The 25,843-nt window shown below is 35.4% G+C and overlaps 1 protein-coding gene across 1 annotated transcript in view; it reads left to right on the forward strand.

The window, feature by feature from the left end:
- Nucleotides 1-25,843, forward strand: part of ABCA13 (ATP binding cassette subfamily A member 13) — a 170,456-nt gene that overhangs the window by 42,374 nt on the left and 102,239 nt on the right. The window contains exons 19-28 of the mRNA XM_071454709.1: nucleotides 4,580-4,757; nucleotides 6,943-7,082; nucleotides 11,315-11,428; nucleotides 12,063-12,153; nucleotides 17,843-18,019; nucleotides 20,430-20,730; nucleotides 21,554-21,668; nucleotides 22,849-23,178; nucleotides 24,109-24,178; nucleotides 25,211-25,345. Coding sequence (XP_071310810.1) covers nucleotides 4,580-4,757; nucleotides 6,943-7,082; nucleotides 11,315-11,428; nucleotides 12,063-12,153; nucleotides 17,843-18,019; nucleotides 20,430-20,730; nucleotides 21,554-21,668; nucleotides 22,849-23,178; nucleotides 24,109-24,178; nucleotides 25,211-25,345 — 1,651 coding nt within the window. The remainder of the gene's footprint in view (nucleotides 1-4,579; nucleotides 4,758-6,942; nucleotides 7,083-11,314; nucleotides 11,429-12,062; nucleotides 12,154-17,842; nucleotides 18,020-20,429; nucleotides 20,731-21,553; nucleotides 21,669-22,848; nucleotides 23,179-24,108; nucleotides 24,179-25,210; nucleotides 25,346-25,843) is intronic.

Genomic DNA, 25,843 nt, shown 5'->3' on the forward strand with positions numbered 1-25,843 from the left:
GCTGCTGCAATTAATGGTGACTTTCACCAGACATTTGCATTTTTTTCTGCTTTCCTTAAACTAGCTCCATTTGAGTCAGACTTTCCTTCCAGCAAATGAAATATTCCTTATGGACTAAAACCCCGAAGTTCCTTATTTGATAGAAGAACCTCTCAAAAGGTGCTGCTCAAAAAAAGTTTGCAAAGGAACAAATGGAACAGCAGAGGGCCCTCTGCTCACAGTTTTAAGCTATGCTCGATGGCCTCCCCTATTATCCCATAATTTACCATAGATTTAACCTTGGAATGATTTTTGTTCTTTTTTACTTCTAACCTTTTTTGATCACTTTTTTTTCACACAATCTTTATTTTCTAATGTTTTGCTAAATCCCTTTTACTTGTGAAATTGCTGGGGCTTATTGGTCACCTAATAATTTGTGGAAGATTAAAATAATCAGTGCCTATTTCTTTTATTAATAAGTTACATTTTTGATTTCAAGGGCTCTTCTGTCTCCATAACTTTTTTTTAATTTTGAAGACTAGTAGAAGTTTCTTTTTTTTTTTGTTTAAATTGATTTTTTTATACTTTCCAATAATTTTTATATTTTCCAATAATTTTTATACTTTGCAATAAGTCTTACTTATTGATTATTTTTTGCTTCTTTTCTATGGTGACCAAACATGTACTATTGAATAAGTGCTCCCCTGAAGTGCATATATTGCTTAGACACTTCCCTCCTTAAATGTTTTCTTCAATTTCCAAAAGAGCCTATCCTTATGGATTTTTGTTTTCATGATTACCAAAAGCAAAGTATTTCAGTGATATTGAAAGATTATCAGATAAAGAATGTAAACGTTTTTGGGGTAAAATATGTTGATCTTCGTCAGAAAGACATTGAAGCTAATTAAAAAATACTTCTATAATGAAAGAGGTAATAAAGTAATTGTCAACTATGCATACTAATCAACATGGATTTCTGTCTGAAAGAAAAACTGGAAAGGAAGAAATAACTTTAATGTATCTGTAAAATGTGAAGTTGAATTGAAAAGGTACATGTATTTTAATAAAAGATGATGTAAAACCTGTCAGTATTAACTGGAATATGGTGCCAGGTTCTACTTTTAAAAACACTGAGTGAATGGATAACTCCCTGAAGAAAAACACTGCTGGTTTCAATAATGATTTTTTGCTTGTGTTTTGCTGTTTGAAATTATTCACTTATATTTTCATACCTAATATTTTGGATGCTTGTCACTCATCAACACATAAGCTGTAGGGGACTTCCTAAGTTGCTAAATGCTGTTAATTGTGAGAGATGGCCTCACTCTGTAATCCTTCCACTAACTTGAACAAATTCCCTGTTGAACCTATCATTGTAGAACAACCTGTTGGGGTTTTAAATGAACAAAATCCTGACTTAGGTTTATTTGTGCCTACTATGTTTATTCTTGTATCAAAAATGTTCTGTGGCATTTTTAACGTCTCTGTTTTTTGCTTTAGCTTCTTCTATCAGGCTCTCAGTTGCTTAAGACAGCCTAGCATTGTTTTTGCATGCTGGTTTAAGGCTAATCCTGAATGCCTGGAAGAAGAAATGTGTGCAGTGTTTGAGGGGAATTACAACTGATGACTCTTGTAGCCTGCTCATTCTTGTTTATGCCTACTAAAATGACTTTCCTAAACTTGCATTCAACTTTTTCATCAGCTGCGCACAGTTTTGTCTCTTAGATGATTAAGGATAAGTGATATACTGAGATGACCTCCATTTTATAGCAAGATCTCATGATTTCAGTTGATAAATAAGATTTTGTACTGGTTATCTTTCTATTCAACTTGCTTTGAATTAGGCATATGTTTTTTTGCCACACTGGGTTCTCATCTTCTTTTCTCCTGCAATGCCTTCAATATTAAATGATAGGCAAATGTAGGCAATTTGCTTCTTTCAGGGCTCACAGGAAAAACACTAACAACTTCTTTGTAATCCTGTGCTTTCTTTCCTGTTAACAGGCTCCCTGCAATATTGTCTTAATGCCATTTTTTCACCGCTAATGATCGGCTGATTAATCGGTTGATTAATTGATGCTTAATATTTTCTGGAGCATGAACATTAATTGGTTGCTAGAGTTCCCCTAAACTTGAGTCAACTGGTAACATTTTGTTGAGAAAGGAATTGCCCTCCCACGTAAATATGTTGTGTTGGTCAGGCATGATAACTTGAGAATGCATTAAATTTTACTTCTCAAATATTTTTTCTCTTTAGTGTTCTCCCCTTGAATTTCACTGTATATCTTGCTCTAATAAACGTCAGAACCAGATATCCATTATTTCCTGGATCATTATACTTCTCATTCTTGAGTATACATGATTTTTGTACTTTTCAAATAGTGCCATCTAAATTTGATAGGCTTCTGAAAACTGTTTAATCAAATCAGCAATTTTGCTGTTATTCCCCTGATTCTGTCAATTTCAGGATGAAAAATACTTTGTTCTGTTTATGTTTTTTCCCAAGAATTAGGATTATCTATTTGTCTGAATTTATTGCCTTTAGCCCAATGGTTTCATCAAATTTTGAATTATCTTTAAGCTCCTTGTAGTTTTCCAGGAAAATTGCATTATTTTTTCTCTCTCTTTCTTTCTCTCTAATATAATGATTCAGAATGTATTTTAGATTTATTTTTTGCAAGCACTGTAGCCCAGTATGACTTTGAAGTCTCTTTTTATTAATAACTGGTATTTCTATTCCATGTGAATTTGTTTTTACTAATAACATTTTTTGGCATACAGCTGTTCTATTAGGTCAGAAGCTCCTATGCTATGAAGGTTTTGCCTCCATTTGAAAATCCAGTTCCAGATAACCTTTTAATCTTCCATATCAGCTTTCCTCTTCCATGACTTTGCTACAGTGGCTTGCTTAACTGATTAGTTTGTAGGAGAGGCTGGTTGTTTGGATTTATCCGTCTTGATTACAGCCCTACTTAAACTAGATCAAAGATAACTCTTTTTTTTTCGTGAGAGCCATACTATATATTCCTCATACTTTATCAAAGCCAAATTTTAAGAAACATATTTTTTAGAGTCAGTGGATATTTAGTTGAAAGACAGTAAGTAGATCCAGCCTGTTAGTGGCAGCTTACCACATAAATATTCATTATTTCAGTTTCAAATTATTTTGATTGGAACTGGAATTAATTAGTACGTTTGTGCTCTTTGACTGAAATAAGCCTCATTTATCCCTCTAGTGCAAATAGTCACTAATAAAGATTCATAACCAATTTTATACAGCATTGTGCATAAATAAAGTTTATTTCTCCAGTGAAGTCCATGCCAGCATATTCATTCAAGGGCTGTGCATGATTTTATTATGAAATATGGGTATTACTTATTTACTTTCCTCTGTGCTGAAACTGTATGCAAAAGTAAGATTTTGGGAGCAGCTAACACTGAGTTTTAAGCAACACTTACTAATATTCCTCCAGGATTACTAAAGAAGCACCTGGCACTTCAATAAATGCATTGATCAGGATAAACTGTTTCTAACAGCACAATTTCCAAACTGTCTGTGATTATGTCTTTATGTAAAGTGCTGTATTACTTTGAAAATTGACTCTTCTGTTTAAAAAAATTCCAGCAATAAAATGCTAATTTTTTCTTGTGTCGAATGTGTGTGTTTGACATACCACAGTGTTTTTTCTACTTGCCAGTTGTGGAGTCTTGAAATGATGTCTGATAGTCTAGTTATGCCTTTCTTGACAAGCATCTGCTGCAGTAATGAGTATCAGGCGAGCCAGTGCACTCTTCATTTGCACCACAGCAGAAAGATGCCTTGCAGTTGTGTCCTCTTAGAGCTGTGCACCTGTACAGACTTCCATGAGATATCACTTACAATCCAAGCCCATTATTTGAAAAGTGGAGCTGCACAGAGGATGAGACTATTGTTGTTCTTCTTCCTTTTTGAATGTGGTGAATGATGGTGCTTAAGCCATAAAAGCAGTCAGATTGCTCGCTCTCCTCATTAGATGTATGCTAGTCATGAACAAATGGCAATAATAAATGCTGGTATGACTCAAGATGTGCAAAAACTGTAAGCACATCTAACAAGTTAAAAGATGTACTTGAAAAATAGACTTTTAGGGCCTGTGAATATTTTTTTTTTCTTATTAGCAACTGTCTTCATTGTAAATGTTCATAGCAAAATGGCTTTGGTTGTTTCTGCTGCCTTTGTGACACAGGAATAATCTACCAGAGGAGCACATTTTGTGAAAATTGGCAGTGGAATCAGGGTATCTGTCGTCTAGTTGTCTTGGTGTTTTTGGTCCTTTTCTGCCGAACTGCTACACAGTGTTTTTCTAGTTTCAGTGTGGTACATTATGCTGCTGTCTTTCATTGAGTATCCTGACAATTAAAACTACATTACCTTTCCTCTCAATAATGGTGATCAGAAGAATAGAAATGAACACAGCAGGACCTCATCCTAACAGGCTCTTTCAACAGCCTAATTTTGTCAATCTCCTTAGACGTCAATATTGACAGAACACCAGGGCTAGTCCTTGAAGCTACTTAAAGCAACTTTGATTCATCTGTGTTTTTTGTTCATTTGTTCTAGTTTTTGCCGGGTGGGCAGTTCAGAAGTTCGGCTGTTGGATCCCTGGATTCTGTAATCAAGGCAGTATGTAAAGAAGAATCTTCGTTTTTCAGCAATGCAAACCTGTTCATAGACATGCCCAGAATCATGGGACTTTTGGAGGAAAATATGGCAAAATATGGCATTCCTGAAGATTCAAGTAAGAAAAAAAATCTGACAAGTTGCAGTATGAATTCAGAGTTAAGAGTAGTTTTTTCCACTTAAATGGAAATGTATATATACTCACTGACATCTCAATTGACACTGTCGTCTTGAACACTAAGTGTTGATCAATAAAAGTGGCTATGAGATAATTGTGGGTGAGACAGAAGAGATTCTGTTTTTTTCTATCTTTGCAAATAGTAAATAAGAGTGTTCTTGTCTTTGAAATATTTTGTTAACATTTTTAAAGCACTTGGTATTAAAAACATATCTTTGAGATACCGGATTGAGAATTTCTTGCTGCTTACCTTTCTTCGGAGAACACAAAGCTGTGGTATTATTGAGCAGTAAAATATACAAACCTTCTGGATAGAATGAGTTTTTTAATGGCTGATATTCCTATTCTGTTTGTCAAGTGCTCAGAAAAATCCCTTAGCTCTCATATAGTTTCACCTTTGCTCCCTTTCTTCAATACACATTTGACTTACCCTGATTAATTTTAATATTGCTAATAACCTTGTTAGTGCCTCAGGTGGCCCTGTGCAAGAGAAGAATACAGTGACAGAGTGTCACTAGGGAAGCCTCTGTCATCTATTGGTTTCTACAGGCAGAAATTGCTCCTGGCTTGGCTGGGACCCTTGGGAGGGAGCCAGAGCTCTGCTTCGGCCTTTTCACTTACATGTGTGGCATGCAGTGGTAAGCAGGCAGCTCTGCTTTTCTTTCCTGTTGGAAGAATGAAGTCAGCTGGATGGCTGATTAGACAGATTGTTTGGAACTTAGTCTCTTCAAAAGCTGTTTAGGCCAGAAGCACTCTTTCTTGATTTTTTTTTTTTTCAAGTTGTCACAACTCTTCTGTGCTTTTTACCATGGGACTCTGCAATATTTAAGACATCAGTTAGTTCCAGCTTTTCCATAAGTGAATTAGTACTGTTGCCCATATTTTATTAATTTGTAATTGGGGCAATGGAAAATGAAAAATAAAAAAAAATTGAAGCCACAGAAACTTGTTTCATACTGCTTCACAGTGATTAACTTATGTGTATTTTGCGGATACCAAACACTTCCTAATGACTTTCTGAAGATCACAGCAAACCCAGATTAGCAAGTCTTCAGTGTCCTTAGTCATTTATGTCTGGCCAACTTCTAGGCTCTTAATTCTTTGCTATTGTTTAGCAAGGATTGTTTACTAATGATTGTTTCATTTAAGAAAGTAAAAATTTGAGCAAAGATCTGTTTCTTGATGAAACATTTCTGACACTTCTTTCTTTAAATTTTGTCAGGAGTTTAAATGGTTTTGGCCCAGTTTTCCATCATGTAGATGATTTGTCTTCCTTGAGGAGTTCATTGATATTATTTAATATTTATTCAGAGCACTAGAAACAGGATATTTTGAAAACACTTGTAATAAATAATAAAACCCCCAAACACATGAGTTGGGCATAGAAATCTAAATGTTTCTTATAGGAACTCATTGCCTTTATGTGAGTACAAATGCAGTGGGATATATGGAAACTATTCCTTAGATCCTAGTTCTGAAGGATATACACCCTAATGCATTAGTAGCTCCATGTGATGTAGGAATATGGTTTTTTATTGAGGAATGGAAAAGAAAATTGGTTAGATCAAGAAGTTGAGTGTCATGATAATTTTTTGCCTGTTTTTTTGGCAGGTTCTTGTAAGATTATACAAAAATGAAAGTCTGTATTTCTGAAGGATTTTGTATATTCCTACTTCTTTCTTATGTAGGAATCTAAAGCTGCAGAGCAATGGAGGGTGTGGAAGGAATTTTTTTTTCTCTTTTAAGGTGACTTTTCCCTCTGAATTCACTTGCATGGGCAGAGGTCTTGCATATGTCCTTCTGCTCTAAAATGCACTAATGTTACACTTAGGACAGATAGGATTCACAGGCTGCTTTTCAGAAATGTGAGGAACTATTTAGATTCTGATTTTTTTCCTATTCAGTGTTTAGAGTTCTGCATCCTCAACACTATCATAGACTTTGTTTAAACAATTTCTATAGGAACCTCTAATGATTACTTAGTGGCAGTTGCATGGTGTTGTTACCCAAACACTCATAAAAGTTTTTCGGCATGGTGCTGTGGTAGACTCTAAAATAAGACTCGAGCTTTTATTTGAATAAAAAAATGTCAATCTTAAATGTGAATCTGTCTTTGTTTTTGCAGCTCCTTTTTGCTTGAAGCTTTATCAAGAGATTTTGCAGGCTCCTAATGGGGCTTTGCTATGGACTTTCCTGAAACCTTTATTACATGGGAAGATACTGTACAATTCAAACATCAGCATGATTGACCTGGTGATGGAGAAGGTGAGTATCAAAAAATGTCACTATTTCTGTGTATTGATTTTTGTCCTTGCAATTCGTTTTAAAGGTCCACTTCTTTCAGGGTAGGCAGAAGCAATTGGATAATTGCCTTTCAGAAAAATAGATCCAACCTGCCCCCTGAGCCCTTACCTGTTTCCAACTTTAAACTTAATGCTTCTCTTAACTTTTATCCTACTTGTTACAGTGGTTCAAACTCAGTGTGAAAAGCAGACTTTTCTCAAAGTCCTTTAAAGCGAGTATAGAAAGATTAAAAAGAACAGGTTAGCATGCTGAATTGAGGTGTAGGGTGCTCATATTCTAGGGAAGCTTTTGCCTTTAACATTTTCTTATCATGGGAACTGTAATGGGGCTGCATAAAGACCTGTGGGAAGGGATGGCCCCAGGGAAAAATAAAAGCCTGTTCTTAGGGAGTCACTGAGCTGAATTAAAAAGAAAAGAACTTAAGTAATCAGTAGTTCATCCTCATTGATTGTTTCTGACACCAGTAGCTGAGTGATCAGTCATAACTGAGGTGCTGTAAGTGCGGATGCTGATGATGGTATTCAAGAGTTGTACTATCTCTGCAGTTCTGCTATGGTTGATTTTCTTTCTTGAGTGGGGTTATTGACAATGACATGTTTCTTCATGCCTAGCTTAGAGGCACTCTGTAAGAGAAGGGTTTATGACTTGTTTTAGATTTCTCTGCAAATTTTGCATTCATCTTCTAAATATATGACTTTTAACCTGCAATGTTAGTTATTGTAAGGATGGAAATTTGGAAAAAAGAAATTGCTGCTTGTAAGTGGTACACAAAAAGACCATAATAACTTTAAATGTGGTGATAACTATATTCTCTTTAAATTGAAAACTTTGTGGTATTATGAATTGCGTTTTAAAAATATAGCAAAAAACTAAGCCAAAAACCCCACTGTAGATAGCAGATACTATGTAGCTTTATAGTTTCTGCTCTGAATTGGAAAAAAGGATTGAGTAATGTCATGCTTTGCAGTTAAATAACTTAATTTGGGGAATATCAGTTATCGCTCTAGAGCACAGTGTAATTAATTTAAAATTTCTAGTCAGTTAAAGATAAAGCTGTTCTTGATCTTTCTGGATGGAAATTCTGTAAAAAATGAGTTGTAAAAAATGATAAATATTACTTATATTTTTGAACTTATATTCTATGTTACAATGACATTTAGAATATACCACTTAAAATATTTCCACATTATTTTGCCAATTAATATGCTAAACCTCCTTTCTTAAAAACATCTGTGGGAAAGATGAATACCTTCACATACAATATATTCCCCTACAGAACTTTTAGTGAAATCTGGACTGAGTAATACAGTTCAGAAAGAAGCTGGCTTTAGGGTTGGTTTTTGGTTTTTCTGGTTGATTGGGTTTTTTTTGGGGGGTGGGATTTAGTCCTCTGGAACAATACAAAGATTCTGGTGGAAACTCTTATTCTACTTATATATTCTTAGGCTCGCAAAAGTTCTATGAGCCTATCCAGAAATCTCTGTAAATACACTCTTGCCCCTCTTCCCACTCCTGTAAATCTAACATGTAGTTATGAATGGGTATCTACTTATGTGTAAATATGAAACTAGTAGAAAATTTTCTTGTTTTTATTACAGAAATCTCTCAGCTATTGCTTGAACACAAACAAAATTTAAATTCAAAATACTGTCCCCAGTGTCTCAAATGCTCAAATGTTACTACTAAACCCCAACCCTATAGCATTTACAAGCCTAATCTCCTACTGAAACTGGAACAGTTCTGACTTCCTTTAGACTGTGTGGCCACATGTCATCTATTTACTAGAAGAAAAAAGTATCAGATTACAGCTTTGAAGAATACTGATGTTTGTATACTCCAACATATTCTCTAAGTTTTCCACATGGACGAATAAATTTGAGAGCATGTAATTGACCATTCTTTGATAAATTGTGAGGTTGCTGGGTTTGAGTTTCAGAGAAGGCAGCAATTCCACTGTCTGGAGTGATGGTGGTGATAGCCACAGGAACAGGCTGTGGTGATGACTGAGGGTAAAAGAGTTCCGTGCCATCTGGCATCCAGGACTTCGAAGGCCTCGTGTGATGTCTTTGATCTTTGCTTTCACAACCAAGTTTTTTGCCACTGATGAACTGATCTTATGGAAGTATTTCTTATTTCAGAAGATTTTCAGAGTTGATCTTATATTCAACAATCATTTTTGAATAATTTTTTGCTATTTCCAAAAAATGTTGGGGTCAGGCTTGCCAGGACTTTGCTGCTATAATTTGTCTACTTGCTTTTTGGGTTATATAAATTCCTAGTATTTATTGTGCCTGTGGTGAGTTCTGCATCAACCACTTCTTCTTCACTTGCTTGTTCTTCCACTTCAGGCTGTGGCACCTTCTATTTTAATGCTCTATATTTTTATCTCCCAGCTATAGTTATTTCTATTCTCTATTTACTACTGCTCTTTATTGTAATTTATTATTAGTATAAAAAATTGAAACTTTCTTAGATTTCAGAATTATTGGTGTGCATTAGTAGCATCTTTATTTATAACTTTGCATTTGTTATTTTCCACTTCCCTCATAACAAGGGAATTTTAATCAGGAAGTTACACTGCAGTGAGTAGTTCAGCTATTTAATCCTTGAGCACTTTTGAAATTCTTGGCTGGACATTATCTTTTCCTGGAAACTGCTTATCGTTCACTTCGTTAAGTTGTAGGACTTTATTTCTTAGTGCTGCTTTGATAAGAGACAGACTCTCCAAAGTGGTCTGTGTAGGGAAGGCATCTGACACAAGAACTTCCCAAATGCCTACAGTCATCAATGAATGAATGAAAAAGCAAAACTACTTTTAAGTGAACTCCTATTATTATTATTATTATTATTATTAATTTTTATTCCTTTGTGCTATACAGAATCAAGTTAAGAAGCACTAAGCTCTACTGAGTCCAGATCTTACAAGCTGCTTGGTATACTAGTTTCTAGTGGTGTCTGAAAGTTTGACCTCCTTGTGTTCTGGTGTGAACTGTAGTTGCTATGTCCTGGGGAGAAAGCAGTCTCCCAGACTGCCTGCTTGGCACCCTTGCAGCCTTCCGGTCTCCTTCATCTTGTCACCATTGTGCCTGGTCTGGGGGTTTCAGTCCATGAGGCTTTTGTGTTATTTCTGATCAGAAGAACTTATTTAGTTTACTTGACAGCAGGATTTGGTTTAACATTTAGGATCACTTTGTCTTTAATCCTTATGAACGATCACTCTTTAAAGTGGAATAGGGATTCTCATAGAAGTTAAACGCATAATGTTTTTCAAGTAAACAAAATTACGTGCATGTTCTCTTTAGAGTGTTCTGTGTTACAAAGAGGAAGAAAGAGCCACCAGAAATTGTTTTCTCTTGTTGTGCTAAGAGTGAGATTTCGAAAAAGAAACTTAAGATACTATGGTAGAAATTGCATACTTTCAACAGGAATTATTGCAAAAAGCATGGTCCCAAATTGGAGTTTACAACTCACTGCAGACACTCTTTGCTGGAAAATGTCACAATTTTTATCATAACAACTATGCTGGATTGTTCTTAAATGCACTTCTGTGACTGATAACACCAATTTAAAGAAAAAGATACTGCAATATTTTCTAGTCTTGAGTATACTTATGATCTGTTTAAAACAGGCTGGAAAAAAATTGCAGGTTGTTTACTAAGAGAGAAATTGTAACCTGTGTTTGACTGGGACAGAAAATATTTTTCTTTACTCAAGTCCTTCCCTGTGAGGGTATTTTGAAAGAGATTGATTGATCAGTTATATTTATTGTCCAAACTGTGCTGCCAAATTTCAGTTTTATTATGTACTCAGTCAAACTAGTTTGAATAAAAGACCCACAACTGAGAGGTTTTCTTTTGAATATGTCCCAACTTTATTTATTTTTTCTGTCTTTCTCAAGCACCCCACATGATATTCTCTATGAAAGAGATACTATAAAATAAAGAAGTCTTTGTTGATATGTCAGGTGGGAAACCTACAGAGCACAGGAAAACTTTGATTTGCTTGGTATAGAAAAAATATGTTTAATTTCTTAGGTAAAAAAAAGAAAACATGGATATTCTTACTGCTGACTATCAAAATGGAATGGAAAGGAGTTGCACAAGATCTAAAGCATTCCAGTTTTTTCTATTTCTTAAAATTTACTGTGCACATGTTTCACTTCATCTGTTTCCATGTATTTTTTTTTTCCCTAGGCTAATTTCACTTTTGGTTTTGTGGAAAACTTGAAGAGTTATTCTGAGACATGGCTTAGAATGTCTGAGGTTTTCAAAACCACTGGAAATGTCCTCACAGTCTCACGGCTGCAGGTTGGTGAACTGTGGGCGATCTTTCAATTTTCCAACTTTTTGCAGTTTGATCTAGACACTATTTCTATACATGCAAAACCACCCATATATCTGATTTCAGATTTAAAAAGAGCTGAAAAAGAGGCAGATTAGCTTTAGGTTATGAACCTAGAAACTGATGCTGAGAAACTTCTGACATGAAAATACTTAAAAGGAATGTTGCCTCACTATCTCCAGTATTGCTCCAGTATCAATGAAAAACAGGGGAAATAAAATGGTTTTGGTACTTGTTTGTTCATTGCTTATGTTTGCCAGGAAGATGTGAAACCGATGAAAAAAACAGATGAGGGAAATATGGACTATAAAAGAAAAGCATTCTTCTTACTTGGGTTTTTCCATTGTACATATTTGTGCTTTCCTCTGTCACTTCTCCTAAATCTCTTCCCTGCCCCCCTGCCATTTATTTGAAATGTGTAGTGCTTACCTGTTAAGAGGGAAAGACATGGACAAGCTAAATGACTTCTGCAGTGTCATGCAGGAAATCTTGGTAATGGAATAAGTCTTGGTAATGGAATTGAACATTAATACATATGTATATTTTGTATTTTCTTAGAGAAGATAAGCCTGAGGTAACATCTATCACTTTTCATTTCAGGAAGCACTGCAAAACAATTTTGTAAAGCATTTCATAGAAAGTAATTTGGATATCAACATGGAAAAACTCCTCAAAAAAATGAAAGCATATGGTGCGTATATGAAAGTACATGCAATGTTTAGCCTTGTTAGGCTTCAACTTAGAACTACATCTAGTTGGAATTGAGTATTTTACTTACATCAGTGATACTTGAGTAATGTAATAATAGACTTTACCCTCTTGAGTTAGTCTCAAATGTAATTGTCTCTTTTCTTTTGTGTGACTGGATAATTTGAATTTCAAATATTGAAACAATATTGGTAAAAAGTCAGAAGTGGGAAAGTGTCGTGGGAGAGTCTCAAACATATCATCCATACTTAAAAGGCCACAGTAGTCACAGTTCCATTAGGCAGAAGTATATTTTTGTAGTATATTTTGAAGGAAATAAATAGAAAATGAGATTGGATACAGTGTGTTTGATAAAAAACTCTTTGTATTTATATTTTCTGTTTATTCAGAATCAGTTGTGTGCCATGTCCTTGACCCTCAGAAAAGCCTGAGAGAGGGTTATAACCAGGGAGCTGCACTGTCAGTAGGAAGCAACCTGGGTCAGTCCCAGCCCTGGGGATGGGAATGATGCTGAGGGCAGAACACCACCCCATGGGAAGCAGTGTGGGCCCAGGTCCACAACCAGCTGTGAAATGGTGGGAGCTGCAGCCTGGAGCAGATCCAGGCCCAGTCCCAGCTTTGTGCAGCTCTGGTGGGCAAGGAGTGGCCGTGGTTCACTGGTCTGCCTGGCAGTCTCCCCCTGGGCACAGCCATTCCTGGCTGCTCCCTTTCTGCCTTGGTAGTGACCCCTGGCAGGCAAACAGAGAGCCTCCAGGTTTAGATAGATAGCCCAAGGGGGATGGTTCCTAATGGAGGAGAAGGAGAATTATTATTTTGACAAATTTGGGATATTCAAGTATTTAAGTAGAGAAGAGAAAGGATTATGCTGTAAATTTATGTTACTTAACAATTTTATAAGAATTTGATAACTGGAAAAAATTCAGTACATCCAGGTTTTAGTAAGGTAGGTGCACAATCATTAAAATGCTCTCCAGCATGTTCCAGAAGAAAAACTCTGTATTGAAGCAGATTCCAGTGTCATTTGAGAAAAGTTCACGATTTTGGGAATCAGAAAGAGACAAAAGTGGGATAAAATGCAATAACAGACAGTGTGACATCATGGACAAAAGGAGCAGAGTACTTCCCAGAGGAGGATTGTGGTAGAAAGGACAGATCTGTGTGGTTTCAGGTCACTGCCTGTTAGGATCATTATGAGCCAAACCAAAATCTGTTCCAGTTGCTTTCTGGAGGAGGGCAGTGATGAGCTCTCAGGTACCCCCACAGAGGAACTTTGTGACCCCCACTGGTTTAAAAAAATTCACTTTACAGAAATGTAAGTCATTAAGTCTGCTTAACAGTCAAAGAATTAAGACTACAGCTAAAATAAATAAATGCACCTGAAATACACTTTTTATTGGTTTTCAGAATCTGCCTCTAGGCAGGAGATGGACAAAATCCATGGAGGCTCCTGAGAGCTTGTAAATGAAGTGTGCTCTCAGTCTTGTACTACTGCCCTGAGCTGGTGCAGTCATAGTTGGTCTAAGCTGGTGTGGCTTTTCTTTAGCAGACAGGTTGTGAGATTTAGTTGAAATTGTGGATTTTAGTTGAAGTTGAAGGCTTTCTTTGAAGACTAGGACATCCTGTGCACTTTTTCAGTAAGAAAAATGGCAAACAGAGTCTGGAATTCAAACTGGAAAGAATCTGGGCTCTGTGTCCTCTGTAGGCAAGGGACTCAAATTCAAATCTTTGTCTTCAGATGATTTTCTTCAATAAACTGCTGCCTAGTCTGGGTTGGGCACAGCACACCACTCGAGGTGAAGATGGATCATAATACAGCTAAAAACCAAGCCCACAGAATCACAATGTTGGAAAGATAGGATGGAGGAAAGAGCAAGTCTCTTAAGCTCCAGGGAGTGCTGGAAACATAGCTATCTAAATCTATTAGTTCAGTAATAGCTGGATTTTGTTTGTGTGGACCTAACACTGAGAACTACAAGATAGGTTATGGACAAACAATATTCCATTAAATAGGTATCATGATCTCTGGAATTATCAGATCCATCTTCACTGATGCAGACAACATCAAAGAAATCTGTACCTGTGTTTCTCAAGCTATAGCTTTTTAACAGAGCTAAGGATGCTTAATGATATGTAATAAATGGTTAATAGCTTGGATGGTCAAGAAAAAGTATGGTTTGAGTGGTTTGTGAAACTAGGATTTCCTTATTTTAAGGGACTACAGTTGGTAAAATTAGCATCATATAAAAACTGAAGAAAATCAATAGGGGCTATAGATCACAAGAGCATTTATGCCTCTGTGAAACTGATCTCTCCAAAGCACCAGAGCACTCCTCTGCATTTATTATGCCTCTTTGTATAGATTCATTTGGTTGTTTTACTTCTTGAGAAATGATATGCACTCTTATTTTTATCTTAGCTCGTGTACTCTTTGTTTATTTTATTGGACCATAATCATGTGTAACTTAACTGTAAACCTGTTCTTTGTTTTTTAAAATTTTCATCAATCTTATATTGTATCAGCTGTTCAGTCCTGTAATTACCTTGTTTGCATCCAATTAAAGCCTTGAATATATCCATGTTAATGGTTTTACCACTCAAAATCTTTTTAATTTTCATCCAAAGCTCCGGCTTTCTAAAATCTCCTGATCTCTGTGATTATGTCTTCTAACTAAAGCAAATATCTTCTTTTATCACCTCTATACTCACATACAGATGACTTTTAATTATCCTCAAATACAAGGTGCTTGTCTTGGTATCGTTTTTTTTTATTTCTCTACAATGATATAAAAAAATGTTGACAGACTTAGTGATTTTTTTTCTGTGCTACTCCTGCTGCAAAGTGTCATGGACAGAGTGGATAGATGTAGACCTCTTCCAATGTCTCTATAAAATCATCATGCTGCAAGACCTCACAAGTTACCAATTTCCAAAACTGTTATTTAGCAGGATTACTGTGTCATATTTACTCAGGTGGAGCAAGGTAAATATTTAGGCTGAGGGCTAAAATCTTGTGGTTTTCCTTTTAATCCCTTTACTTTCTAAGCTAGCTGAGAGTGGGCACAGCAGTTGTTTTACTCTATGCTTGCTTTGCAGCCCAGCAACTTGGAATAATTTTCTACTGATCTTATATAAAACCTGACCCACTAGCACTTGTGAGCTCCTTGCTGGGCACAGTCCTTACAAACCCTCAGGAAGCACTGGGAGGCATTTGTGCTGCAAGTTCCTCTTTTAAATTCTTACTTGCTGAGTCTCTCTCTTGTCCTTCTTCTGTGGTTTCTTCCAGGTACGAATTTTCCTTTTTCACTATCAAGGGCTCTCCTTAAAGAGGGCTACATATGACACTGTGTATAACAGCCAGGGCAATAAAAACCAAGACCAAAACAAGCAGCTTTCCTTTGTGCTACCCCTCTGCTGCCCTCGTTGTAATGATATAGTTTTGTGGGTATTTATAAGGTAAGGAACAAATAGCTATAGTGCCATCACTGAAAACAGCGCCCAAAACCAAATCTTCTGATCCGAGAGACTTTTTTTCTAATTTCTGACCTAAATGTATTTATTCCTGATTTATTCTAATTTATTCTTCCAGCAACTTTTTATTTTTACTTAAACAGCACTTCTACCCCATGGTTTCACATAAACCATTTGTAATTTCTCCCAGTTACTTAATGATAGGTTAAACAAGCTGAGCGGAAGATGAGGGCTGACTTGATTTTTTTTTAATGAAATATGAAGATAATAGTGAACACAGATTTACCAAGTCTTTCATTCATAATTGCTACATTTATAAATGGGAAAAAACAAGGTCTTCAGCTCTATAGATCTTGATTTTAAAATTTTCATGTAGATTGCATTTTTCATATATGTGGTATTTCTAAAATGGAGTACAGAAGTTCATTAAGACAATTAAGCACATTAAGACAATATTTTTTCAAGATATATTTATGTATACCACACTCCAAGCCAACAACAATATAGATGTTATTTCTTATGCTAAAATATTCCATAATTTAACTCATGAGAGAAGCTTTTCTTACCTAATTATTGATTTCAAATTAGGATTTTGTGTGTGCTTATATCACTCAATGATAGAATGCTTTCAGTAGGAGGGGACCTTAAGGATGATACAGTTCCAATCCCTCTGCCATGGGGCCACCTTCTGCTAGACCAGGTTGATCAGAGCCCCATCCAGTCTTGCCTTGAACTCTTCCGGGCTTGGGGCATTCACAGCTTCTCTGGGCAACCTGCTCCAATCTAAATCTACTCTCTTACAGTTTAAAGCCATTCCCACTTGTCCTCCTAGTATATGCCATTGTAAAAAGTCTGTCCCTGGCTTTTTTGTAGGCCCCTTTCAGGCCACAATAAGATCTGGAAGGTGCTTTAAGGTCTGTCTGGAGCTTTCTCTTCTCCAGGTTGAGCAACCCCAACCCTCTCAGCCTGTCTTCATACAAAATAATGCATAGAGGGTTCTGTATAATTACATACACTTATATAAAAATCTATGAAAACCCTGACATTTGGGCTGAAGGTTAGGAATATTCTCTTCTCTCTAATGCTGTAAAAAAAAAGAGGTAGCATGGGTGTTTCCTTTATTGTCCTCCTCAAGGATAGCCATAAATAAGACATTTATTATATCTATTCTGTTCTGGTTTCTCTCAACCTATGAATTCACCCTGTCATTGTTTGCCTATCTTTTGAATTCTAGACTGTCAGTTCCTCTGCTTTTTCTCCTTGTGCACTTTACCCTTCTCACTGTTAATCATGCTTCTTCTTCAGACTGCTTCATACATTTTCCACTTATCTTCCTTCCTATTGTAATATTTCCTGTGCTGATGCTGAGTAATGTCTATGATCCAGGATTTGTCTGTCACCACTCTTATCATAGGAGATCATCACCTATCCTTTTTTAAAGATTATATCATCAAGTGAGTGTTGAAAAATTCAAGATGGAAAATTGTGTTGAATGTTTTATAGCCTTGCTTATTGCCTGAGAAATTCAGATGTTTTATTAAATCCAGATAGCATGTTTCTAGCTCATGATTATTCTCTCAAACATAAGGATATAGCATTATACCTACATTCTCTACCAACAGATGATGACCTGAATTCCTCCAAAGGTTGAGTTTTTTTAGAAACAAGGTTTTGATGGAGGTATATGTTGCTCCTGGATCCATAGATAAAGTAAAAATTAAGAGACTAGCAGGCTTTTTTCAGATTCTTTTAAATGTAGGACTCCTGTCAAAATGCTTACGCTCTATTTAACATGGTTCTTGAAATATTCACACTATCAAGGAGAAAAAGAACTGGATAATATGTTGCTAAATGAGAGATTAATATCTATTATGATATCTGAAGTACAGTAATTCCCTTGTATTTGTGGAAGTAGTTATGGAAACATAACAAAAAGTTCAAGGTTGTGGGCTCTTTCTTTTGCTAGAATTTGTTACATTTTTATTCCCCTGAAATGGAAGGAAAGAATAGCTGAGGGCTTGTAAAAGCCACTGAAACATGAACTGCACTTCCACAAGTTCACACTAAAATTTCTATGTCTTTTAAAATTCTTTTTTTTTTTTAAATACAATGAGGATTTACTCTTATAGGATGTGCAAGTGACAACACACCTTTCTGTTCTGACCATTAAAACTAAGCAAGTCCAATTTGTTTCCTCATCTTAGAAACTATGACGAACAAGATGCTTAACAGCTCAGCAAGTAAACAGATTGACCTGTTGACACAGCTTGTTGTAAATATCTCTTCCTGTGTGTTACTGGACCGTTTCCAGCCTTTTAACTCTATAGAGAAATTGGAGGAGAAGGCTCATGAACTCATGCAGGAAAATAATCTTTTGGCTAGTAAGTACCTTATGTGAAATGTATTTTTACAGAAAATTACAGACTTTGTATTTGTTGTCTGTGTTTATTGATAAGGTAGGTAAAGGTTACACAGTTTCAAAGCATGCATTAAATCACATATAAAACAGTCAACATAAAGCACATTTGAATGCTGTAATGTAAGCTGGAAAGACTAATTATATTGTTTTAACTGTGGAATGGCCAAATGAATGAGTCCTTGGAGTCTCTTATTTCTATCAAAATGTTTAAAAGAATGGTCATAAATATTAAAAGAAAAAGATAAAAAAATGTGGAATACTGAGGAAACTTAAGATGGCAAGGTCATCTAGTTTACATCCTTTCAAAATTTATTTTTTATATTCTGGACTTTTTAAAAAGGAGGAAAGGAAGGGGATTTGTTAAGATTTACTCTTAAATCCCTCAGAGAAATTAGCTTGTTTATTAAGAGTAAATAAGTTCTTTAGGAATTTATTTTCTTCCTTGGGATTACACTTTTTCTCTTTTTCCTGCATTATATGCTTATTGCTGAGAATCAATTAATTTTACAAAAGATTAAAAGGCAAGAACATTTTCCCTTAACATATGCACTTGTCTTGCAGAAAATGCTGTAGATTGCATGTAGTGTTTCCAAAAGAGAGGCCCCCTTAAGTCTATAAAAAGTGTTCCACAACGTTTTCCCTCTGTCTTTTTTGGGTTTTTTGTCTCCCTTATGCCTATAAGTGTATAATAGAAGATATGAGAAAGCAATTGTAAAGAAGGAAACTGTTCAGTCTGGAATCTCATGCTTGTTTTGTGATCTGCACAGTACCCTGGCAATTTCTACCCTCTATCAAAATGAAACAAACAGGCTATACTTTGAGACAAGGAAAGTTGCTCAGGAGTACTTTGGAGAAGGCAAAGTGTTTGTCTCTTTAAGGAAAGAAAAGGACAGATAAGTCTTGGCCCTCAGAAAACTGAATGATCAAATTATAGTTTCATTTTTCTTCCACTTACCTAGGGAAGGGTCATATTCTAATATAAGTCAAGACATTTTGTGTATTTTTCAGTACTTTGGCCTTATTATCTCCTCACATTATTAGAGATCAAGAAGATGGCGTTCTAAGGAACATAATGTGTCCAACGTGTCAATGTTACATGCTCTGACGGCATACGTTCCTTTCCATAGAAAGATGTTAAACTAGAATAGAATTCTCCTTTCTTTTTTTGTGGTCTTCAGAGCCTTCATAGCTTCATGAAATGTCTTAGAACATCAACTTTTTATTTAAATGGAAAAATGAGATTGGCTGGTTGAAAGACATCAGGTTTGCAGTATTCTGTTGAATTTGCAGGCAACCCCAACACGGGAAGAGATGGGAATCTTGACTCCGTGTTTCAGAAGGCTGATTTATTATTTTATGATATATATTGTATTAAAAGAAAATTATATATTAAAACTATACTAAAAGAATAGAAGAAAATATTTCATCAGAAGGCTAGCAAGGAATAGAAAGGAATGATAATAAAATCTTGTGACTGCTCACAGCCTCAACACAGGTGGCTGTCATTGGTCATGAAGTAAAAACAATTTCGCATGCCGAGTAAACAATTCTCCAAATCACATTCCAAAGCAGCTAAACGTGGAGAAGCTGAAGCTTCTTAGGTTCTCAGGAGGAAAGATCCTAAAGAAAGGATTTATCATAAAATATGTCTGTGACAGTATTCTCTATTTTATTATCTTTCGGAGAACCAGCTGGTAGGTAAGATATCGCTCCCTTTTCCCAAGGAAGAAAGGGGCAACATCTAGCATTTATCAGGAAGTCCAAAAAGTCTGGATAACACAAAAAGAGAACACAAGCAGTTTCATTTATTTGGCTTCAACTTTACAGCTACATGTTAAGCTTTCATCTGTTTGTTTGGGGTTTCCTTTCCTTTATACACAGCTAGAGAAAACAAACATGCAAATTCTGCTGTGCTAAACTAGAACTTCTGCAATTGACTTGAAGATTAATATCAGAATAAATTTTAGTGGGTTGGTGCTCTTTATCATCTGCTTATGAAAACTGTTGATGCTTTGATGCACAAATTTTATGGCTGCTGCTTCTACTGTGGAACTGATATCAGTCCCCCAAAAAGAGCTAAATGTGGAAGCAAAGAAAAAACTGCAGCTCAAAAAAAGAAAAATCACCTCAGATAAAAATGATTTTTATGAACTCATTTATCATGTGAATCATCTTTTACATTTCATATTCATGAACATGAAAAATGTGTCTCTGAAACCTGCCATTTTTGGGCTTGGAATCAAGAAATTTTGGAGGCCTGCCCTGACAGATTAATGCATCCTATATCACATAGTAATTAGCCATGAGTTAGCTATGGAAATAGCATAAATTATATAAGCTTAGTTATGAAGCTTCCTTTCTTCTTGTGTCAGGTATCATCTTCAGTACACCAGAGGACAAGAAGCAAGATTCTAGCAATTTCCTTCCAAGACATATTTCATATACAATTAGAACCAGTGTTCTCTACAGCATGAGAACAGATTTGATTAAAAATCCAACATGGAAATCTCATCCCCACAAGTTGCCAGCGGATGGGTTTAAATACAACCATGTCTTTATTCCTCTTCAAGATATGATTGAAAGGGCAATTATTTCAGCACAAACTGGGACAGACACCTCAGAGATAGCAATTCAGGTGCAAGCCATGCCTTACCCTTGCCATACCAGTGATCTGTAAGTAAAATTTCAGCTTTTTAATTTGATGTATTATCCTTGTTAGATTAGTTCTAGAGAACTTGGGATCCTACTAGGTTCCCACTTTTCAGTGGCTGAATGTATATCTCTGCACAGTCTTGAACAGGAATATTCAATACTAGAGTATTACAGTATAGCAAATATTGCCCAACAGCTGTGTTTAACATAACATGTTGTACATTGTTTGTCAAGTGACCCCTTACAAAATGTTTGCAGTCATAGTGCGATGTAGTCTGCTGGACAGTGGCTGTGTCAACATATTGTGCAATAAGCTTAAATTATTGTAAGAGATCCCTTTTAAATCCTTAGTTATTCTATATACAAACTGTTAATTGGTCCCTTGAAGGGTGAAGTTGATGAAGCAAAAGGGTAAGGTTGTTCTCTGTAAAACCACCAAAACATCCCAACTATTAGATTTTGAAATTAGTCAATGGTAACAAATTTGTTAAAGTGGAGTGAAAATTGACTGGGTCATGTTATTCCTTGATGTCCAAATATATTACTTTGCCATTGACACAAATCTGAATTTTGTTTGACTTTGAATGGAGCCCTAAAGAGTAATTATATCAGCTGTATGGTTTAAAATACTATAATATATAAAATTAGTACAATAATATTGTACCAGTACATACATTTAGCTTGTTACATTAAAAAAAAGTAATTCTAACCAAATCAGGAATAAATCTTTTTGTTCACGTCAGATCTTATTTTGAAAACAGTTCCAGTATTAACATATTAACATTCTGCTAGAAAATAGTTTACCTTTGTGGGCTGACAACTCTTCAAATTTCTTCTTTCATAGATTCTTGAACAACATAGGGTTTTTTTTCCCACTTATGATGATGTTAACATGGATGGTTTCAGTTGCTGGCATGGTTCGCAAACTGGTTTATGAAAGGGAAATTCATCTTGAAGAGGTAAGAGGCAGATTAACCTCTAAAAAGAAAATTTATTCATTTAGGTGCACTGAAATACAAAACTTGTGAGGTACTTTTAGGTACTCATAATCCAGATGGCTTTGTTTTCACTTGTTTCCTCTGGGCAGTAGGCTCTAGTTCTAGCTGCCAACTCAGTTTCAAAACATTATTTGAGCATCAGTATGCAAATATTGTCCATGAGACAAAAAGCAACAAGCAAAAGTTGAAGCTGAAAGTGTTATTTGGGAAGACCTTGTGATTAGAATGATTTTTGTTTTGGATTCTTTTTCATATTTTGCTCTATGTAGTCAGCAACGATAAAGCTACCTAAAATAAGTTAAAAATTTGTTATGAACTGTGTTATTACCAGAAATAAAAGGGAAATTGCAAACCAAAAATAAGGAGACAATTTGCTTCTATCAACAGCTAGTCTTCACAGGTGCTAAGCATTTGGAAGGATGGGGTCTTTGTGGTACATTTTCTTTAGGGAAAAATACGCTTTTTAAAGAATTACACTGATTTCACTCTATCAGCAGAATTACTTCTTGAGTAAGATTTTTAATTTGTGGAATTATTAAGGAATTATTTAATTTCTCTAATCTTTCTGTTGTACTGTAAACTTTTCTAATGCTCCAAAATATTAAATCAACTTAATAATAGTTTTGATGATCTTATGAGAACTGCTTCAAAGGTTTTATTAGATTGTATCCAAAAGCATTTTTTAGAAAAAGAGGGATGTACTTCATACCTGGCTAAATTATTATTTGCCTGGTAATACATAAAGGTTACAAACTATATGCCTCTTTTAGGCTGAGAAAAAATATTTGTATATATATTGCTGTGGATATTCTCAGTACTTAGAGTATAAAAAGGCAAAATCCTTCCCTAGCTGGAAGTAATCTGACATCTGTTTTTGAAACCCTATGCAAAAGAGAGTTTTGCTGACCCTGGTGATTCCTTCTGCTCATGTGTGATGACCTCAGAGCCTGCTCTGCTCAATAAAATGTCTGATCCAGGAGAGAGCACAGCACAAGGACAAAGAAACAAGAAATTTAAGGGGAAGATGACATCCTTTGGGAAGCTGATAATGTCTTGGTGACAAAATGTTTTGTTTAAAACAGAAAAAGGAAAAGAAAGTTTGTTTCCTGATTCTAACTCTCTTTGCTCTGTTGTCCTGCAGTATATGAAGACAATGGGTGTGTATCCGGCCATTCATTTCTTTGCTTGGTTTTTGGAGAATGTCATTGTGCTCACAGTAAGCAGCTGTGCTCTGGCCATCATTTTAAAAGCAAGTGGTATCTTTGCTTATAGCAATGGCTTCCTTATCTTCCTTTTTCTCCTGGCATTTGGAGTTACAGTCATCATGTTAAGCTACTTTTTGGGAGCGTTTTTCAGCAGTGCCGATACAGCAGCTCTGTGTGCCAGCCTTGTCTATATGATCAGCTTTTTACCCTACATAGTTTTGTTGGTCTTGCAGAACCAGCTGAGTTTCACCAACCAGATTATAATGGTAAATATTTCTTCTTTTCTAATTTTTCTCCTCCAACTGTGCTGTGAATTTCTGTAGTTTCAAAACTTCAGACCATAATGTATTTCTTTTTTCCCATGTTTCTGTTTGCTTTTGTGATTATTGGAAATAAAGCACACTAATAAATCTCCAACTGAGAAAATATTTAGAAGGTAGAAAAGAATGAAAAATAATGTGCCAGGGTAATTTTGTAAATCTACAGAACATATCAGGAAGTTGCATTCCTCATACCCATGAGTTCTCTTAATGTCTTGACTTCAAAATATTTGTAACATTAGTGAATTTTCAAGATCAGCTGATGACATTTCACTTCTCAAAGTCATTATTTGTCTGGAAAAAAACTAGTGATTGATTTTCTGTTAATATAATTGGAGAATAGATCAGAAATTTGTCCAACCATATAATCTGAGGTATGTGTTTCTTTGGTGTAGGTTCTTTCAGGTCTTTTCCTGTTCTATGTATTCCATAGCCTGTTTTATGTCTTTGTACTGTCCTAAAATACCACATCCCTGAATGTGACATCAAGTATCACCATCATATAAAGAAAACCATATTTCACATATTATGGCTTCACTATTTCAAAATAACTCACTAAATTAGGCTGGTGGAATAATTCATACATTGTTAAAAAATGCTCATTTTTTCAGTCTCAGTTGGTCAGATAAAGTAACACTTTCCAGTATTAATAACTAGGTCAGTGGAGCTCTGTTAGGTGGAGCAAATACTACTAAGGTTTGTGGGGAAGTATGGTTAAAACATAAAATGAAATAGCAACCATTAGCCTGTGTGGAGGAAAAAAAAGGTCTATTTAGTTTGTGCGTGATTTTAGTATCACAATATATTTTATTTCATGGAACTTGATAAGAGCATGTTTTTATTTGATGTTCACATACTCTTTCTCTGATATTGCAGTGTCTCCTGTCTACAACTGCCTTTGGGCAAGGAATATTTTTCATTACATATTTTGAGGGCCAAGAAATAGGTAAGGTCTTTGGTTAGGAGAAAAGTTTTGTAATTATTATTTCAAAAACTACAGTTGAAAATGTTTTTCAATCTGTTCTGAAAAAATCTCTAATAAATTGATAAGCTGGAACAAGTTCAGGTATTATATTAATGGATGCAATCTTTTTTTAGTATTACGGCAAGAACAATATTCATAACAGTGGATGTTTCAAACTATTGAAAAATTGTCATAATGGTACAAGAGTTTGTAAGAGTGGAAGAGACAGTTGCAGAATATATCACTTAAATTTCCCACCAAGCGCTTCATCAAAATGACTCATCTTTATTGAAGGAAGGGCAAAATGTGTTTTGGGAGAAACAACTTTCCTTGACAATTGCAGAAAAAGAATTGTAGAAGGAATATCATGATCCACTGTACTGCAAACAAAGTGGCATTTGCAGTTTAAAAAATGCAATTTTAAAAATAAATTTACAACTTTGTTACTTTTGTTTTTCATTTAGCAGAACAGTAGCTTTCTGTAGCATTAGTGTTTGCACCTTTTTTCCTTTAGTGTCTTCTGCAACGTAACAATCTTATGAAGCAATTATTCAGTGAGTTCATTCATGTTTACCTCTAAATGCAGTAAATGTACACTATGCTTCTTAGTTAGAATTCACAGATTTAAATCTTCAGATTTAGCATTATAGAAATGATATTAAACTTTGTGTAATCCTTTTCTTTATATTAGCAGAGTGGCTTAAAGCCTGATTCATTTTGTCAGTGTTGTAGTTTTTTCTTTTGCCAAATTAAGGGCCAGCTAAAACTTCATAAACAACCCTTTCAACATCTTCTCTACATTATCCCAGCAGCACTGTCACCTGCTGTTCTAAACACAGGCTTGTAGAGGCATAGAAATTTTTTTCTGTTCATTAGGATTTCTATTATTAACTATGGTCGGTCTTATGCCAGTGCTTAAATGCCCAGAAGTGTGTGGTGTTGATGTGTTTGTGATCTTTAATGCTGTGTTGATCTAGCTTTGACCTTTAAAAAAATCATTATTATTACTACCAGGAATTCAGTGGGATAATGTGCACCAGTCAACGGCACAAGGAGGATACATGACCTTTGCATGGATGTGCTGGATGATGTTCTTTGACTCCATTTTATATTTTGTTGGTGGCTGGTATTTCAGCAATATTTGTCCTGGTAAGACCATGGGCTTGTTCTTATTTCATGTTTTTGAAGAATTTATTTAATATTATTCATCCATTAATGTCTTCACAATGTAAACATTCAGTCAACATAGGAAACACTTATTGTGGCATTGTCTTTCTTGGTTTTATGCAGATAAAACAAAAATATGTATTTTTCTGAGTTATGGTTCTGTTGTGCAAAACTGTCTTTCTTTAGGGACTGGGAAACAACATCTTCCTAAATACATAAATACTGACTGGTGTTAACACATGGACTAGAATTTGTAGCCAGGCATGAAATATCTTTTGTTTGCAGATGGGTATGACAAATATTTGATAGAATTAGGAATTTATTGGATCTTCACAGTAAGAGAGCTTAGTCTAGAAGCAAAATTTCCTGGAAAAATGGTGAATCTCCTCTTAGTACCTGGGCTGAAACCCATGAACAACAGCATGTTTTCAGATCAAAAAAAATTTCAGACAGCACAGTAACTGTATCTTGTTCCCAATC

Source organism: Agelaius tricolor, unplaced genomic scaffold, assembly GCF_023055355.1.
Source record: "Agelaius tricolor isolate 1412-34295 unplaced genomic scaffold, bAgeTri1.0.p SCAF_2, whole genome shotgun sequence".
Lineage (NCBI taxonomy): Eukaryota > Metazoa > Chordata > Aves > Passeriformes > Icteridae > Agelaius > Agelaius tricolor.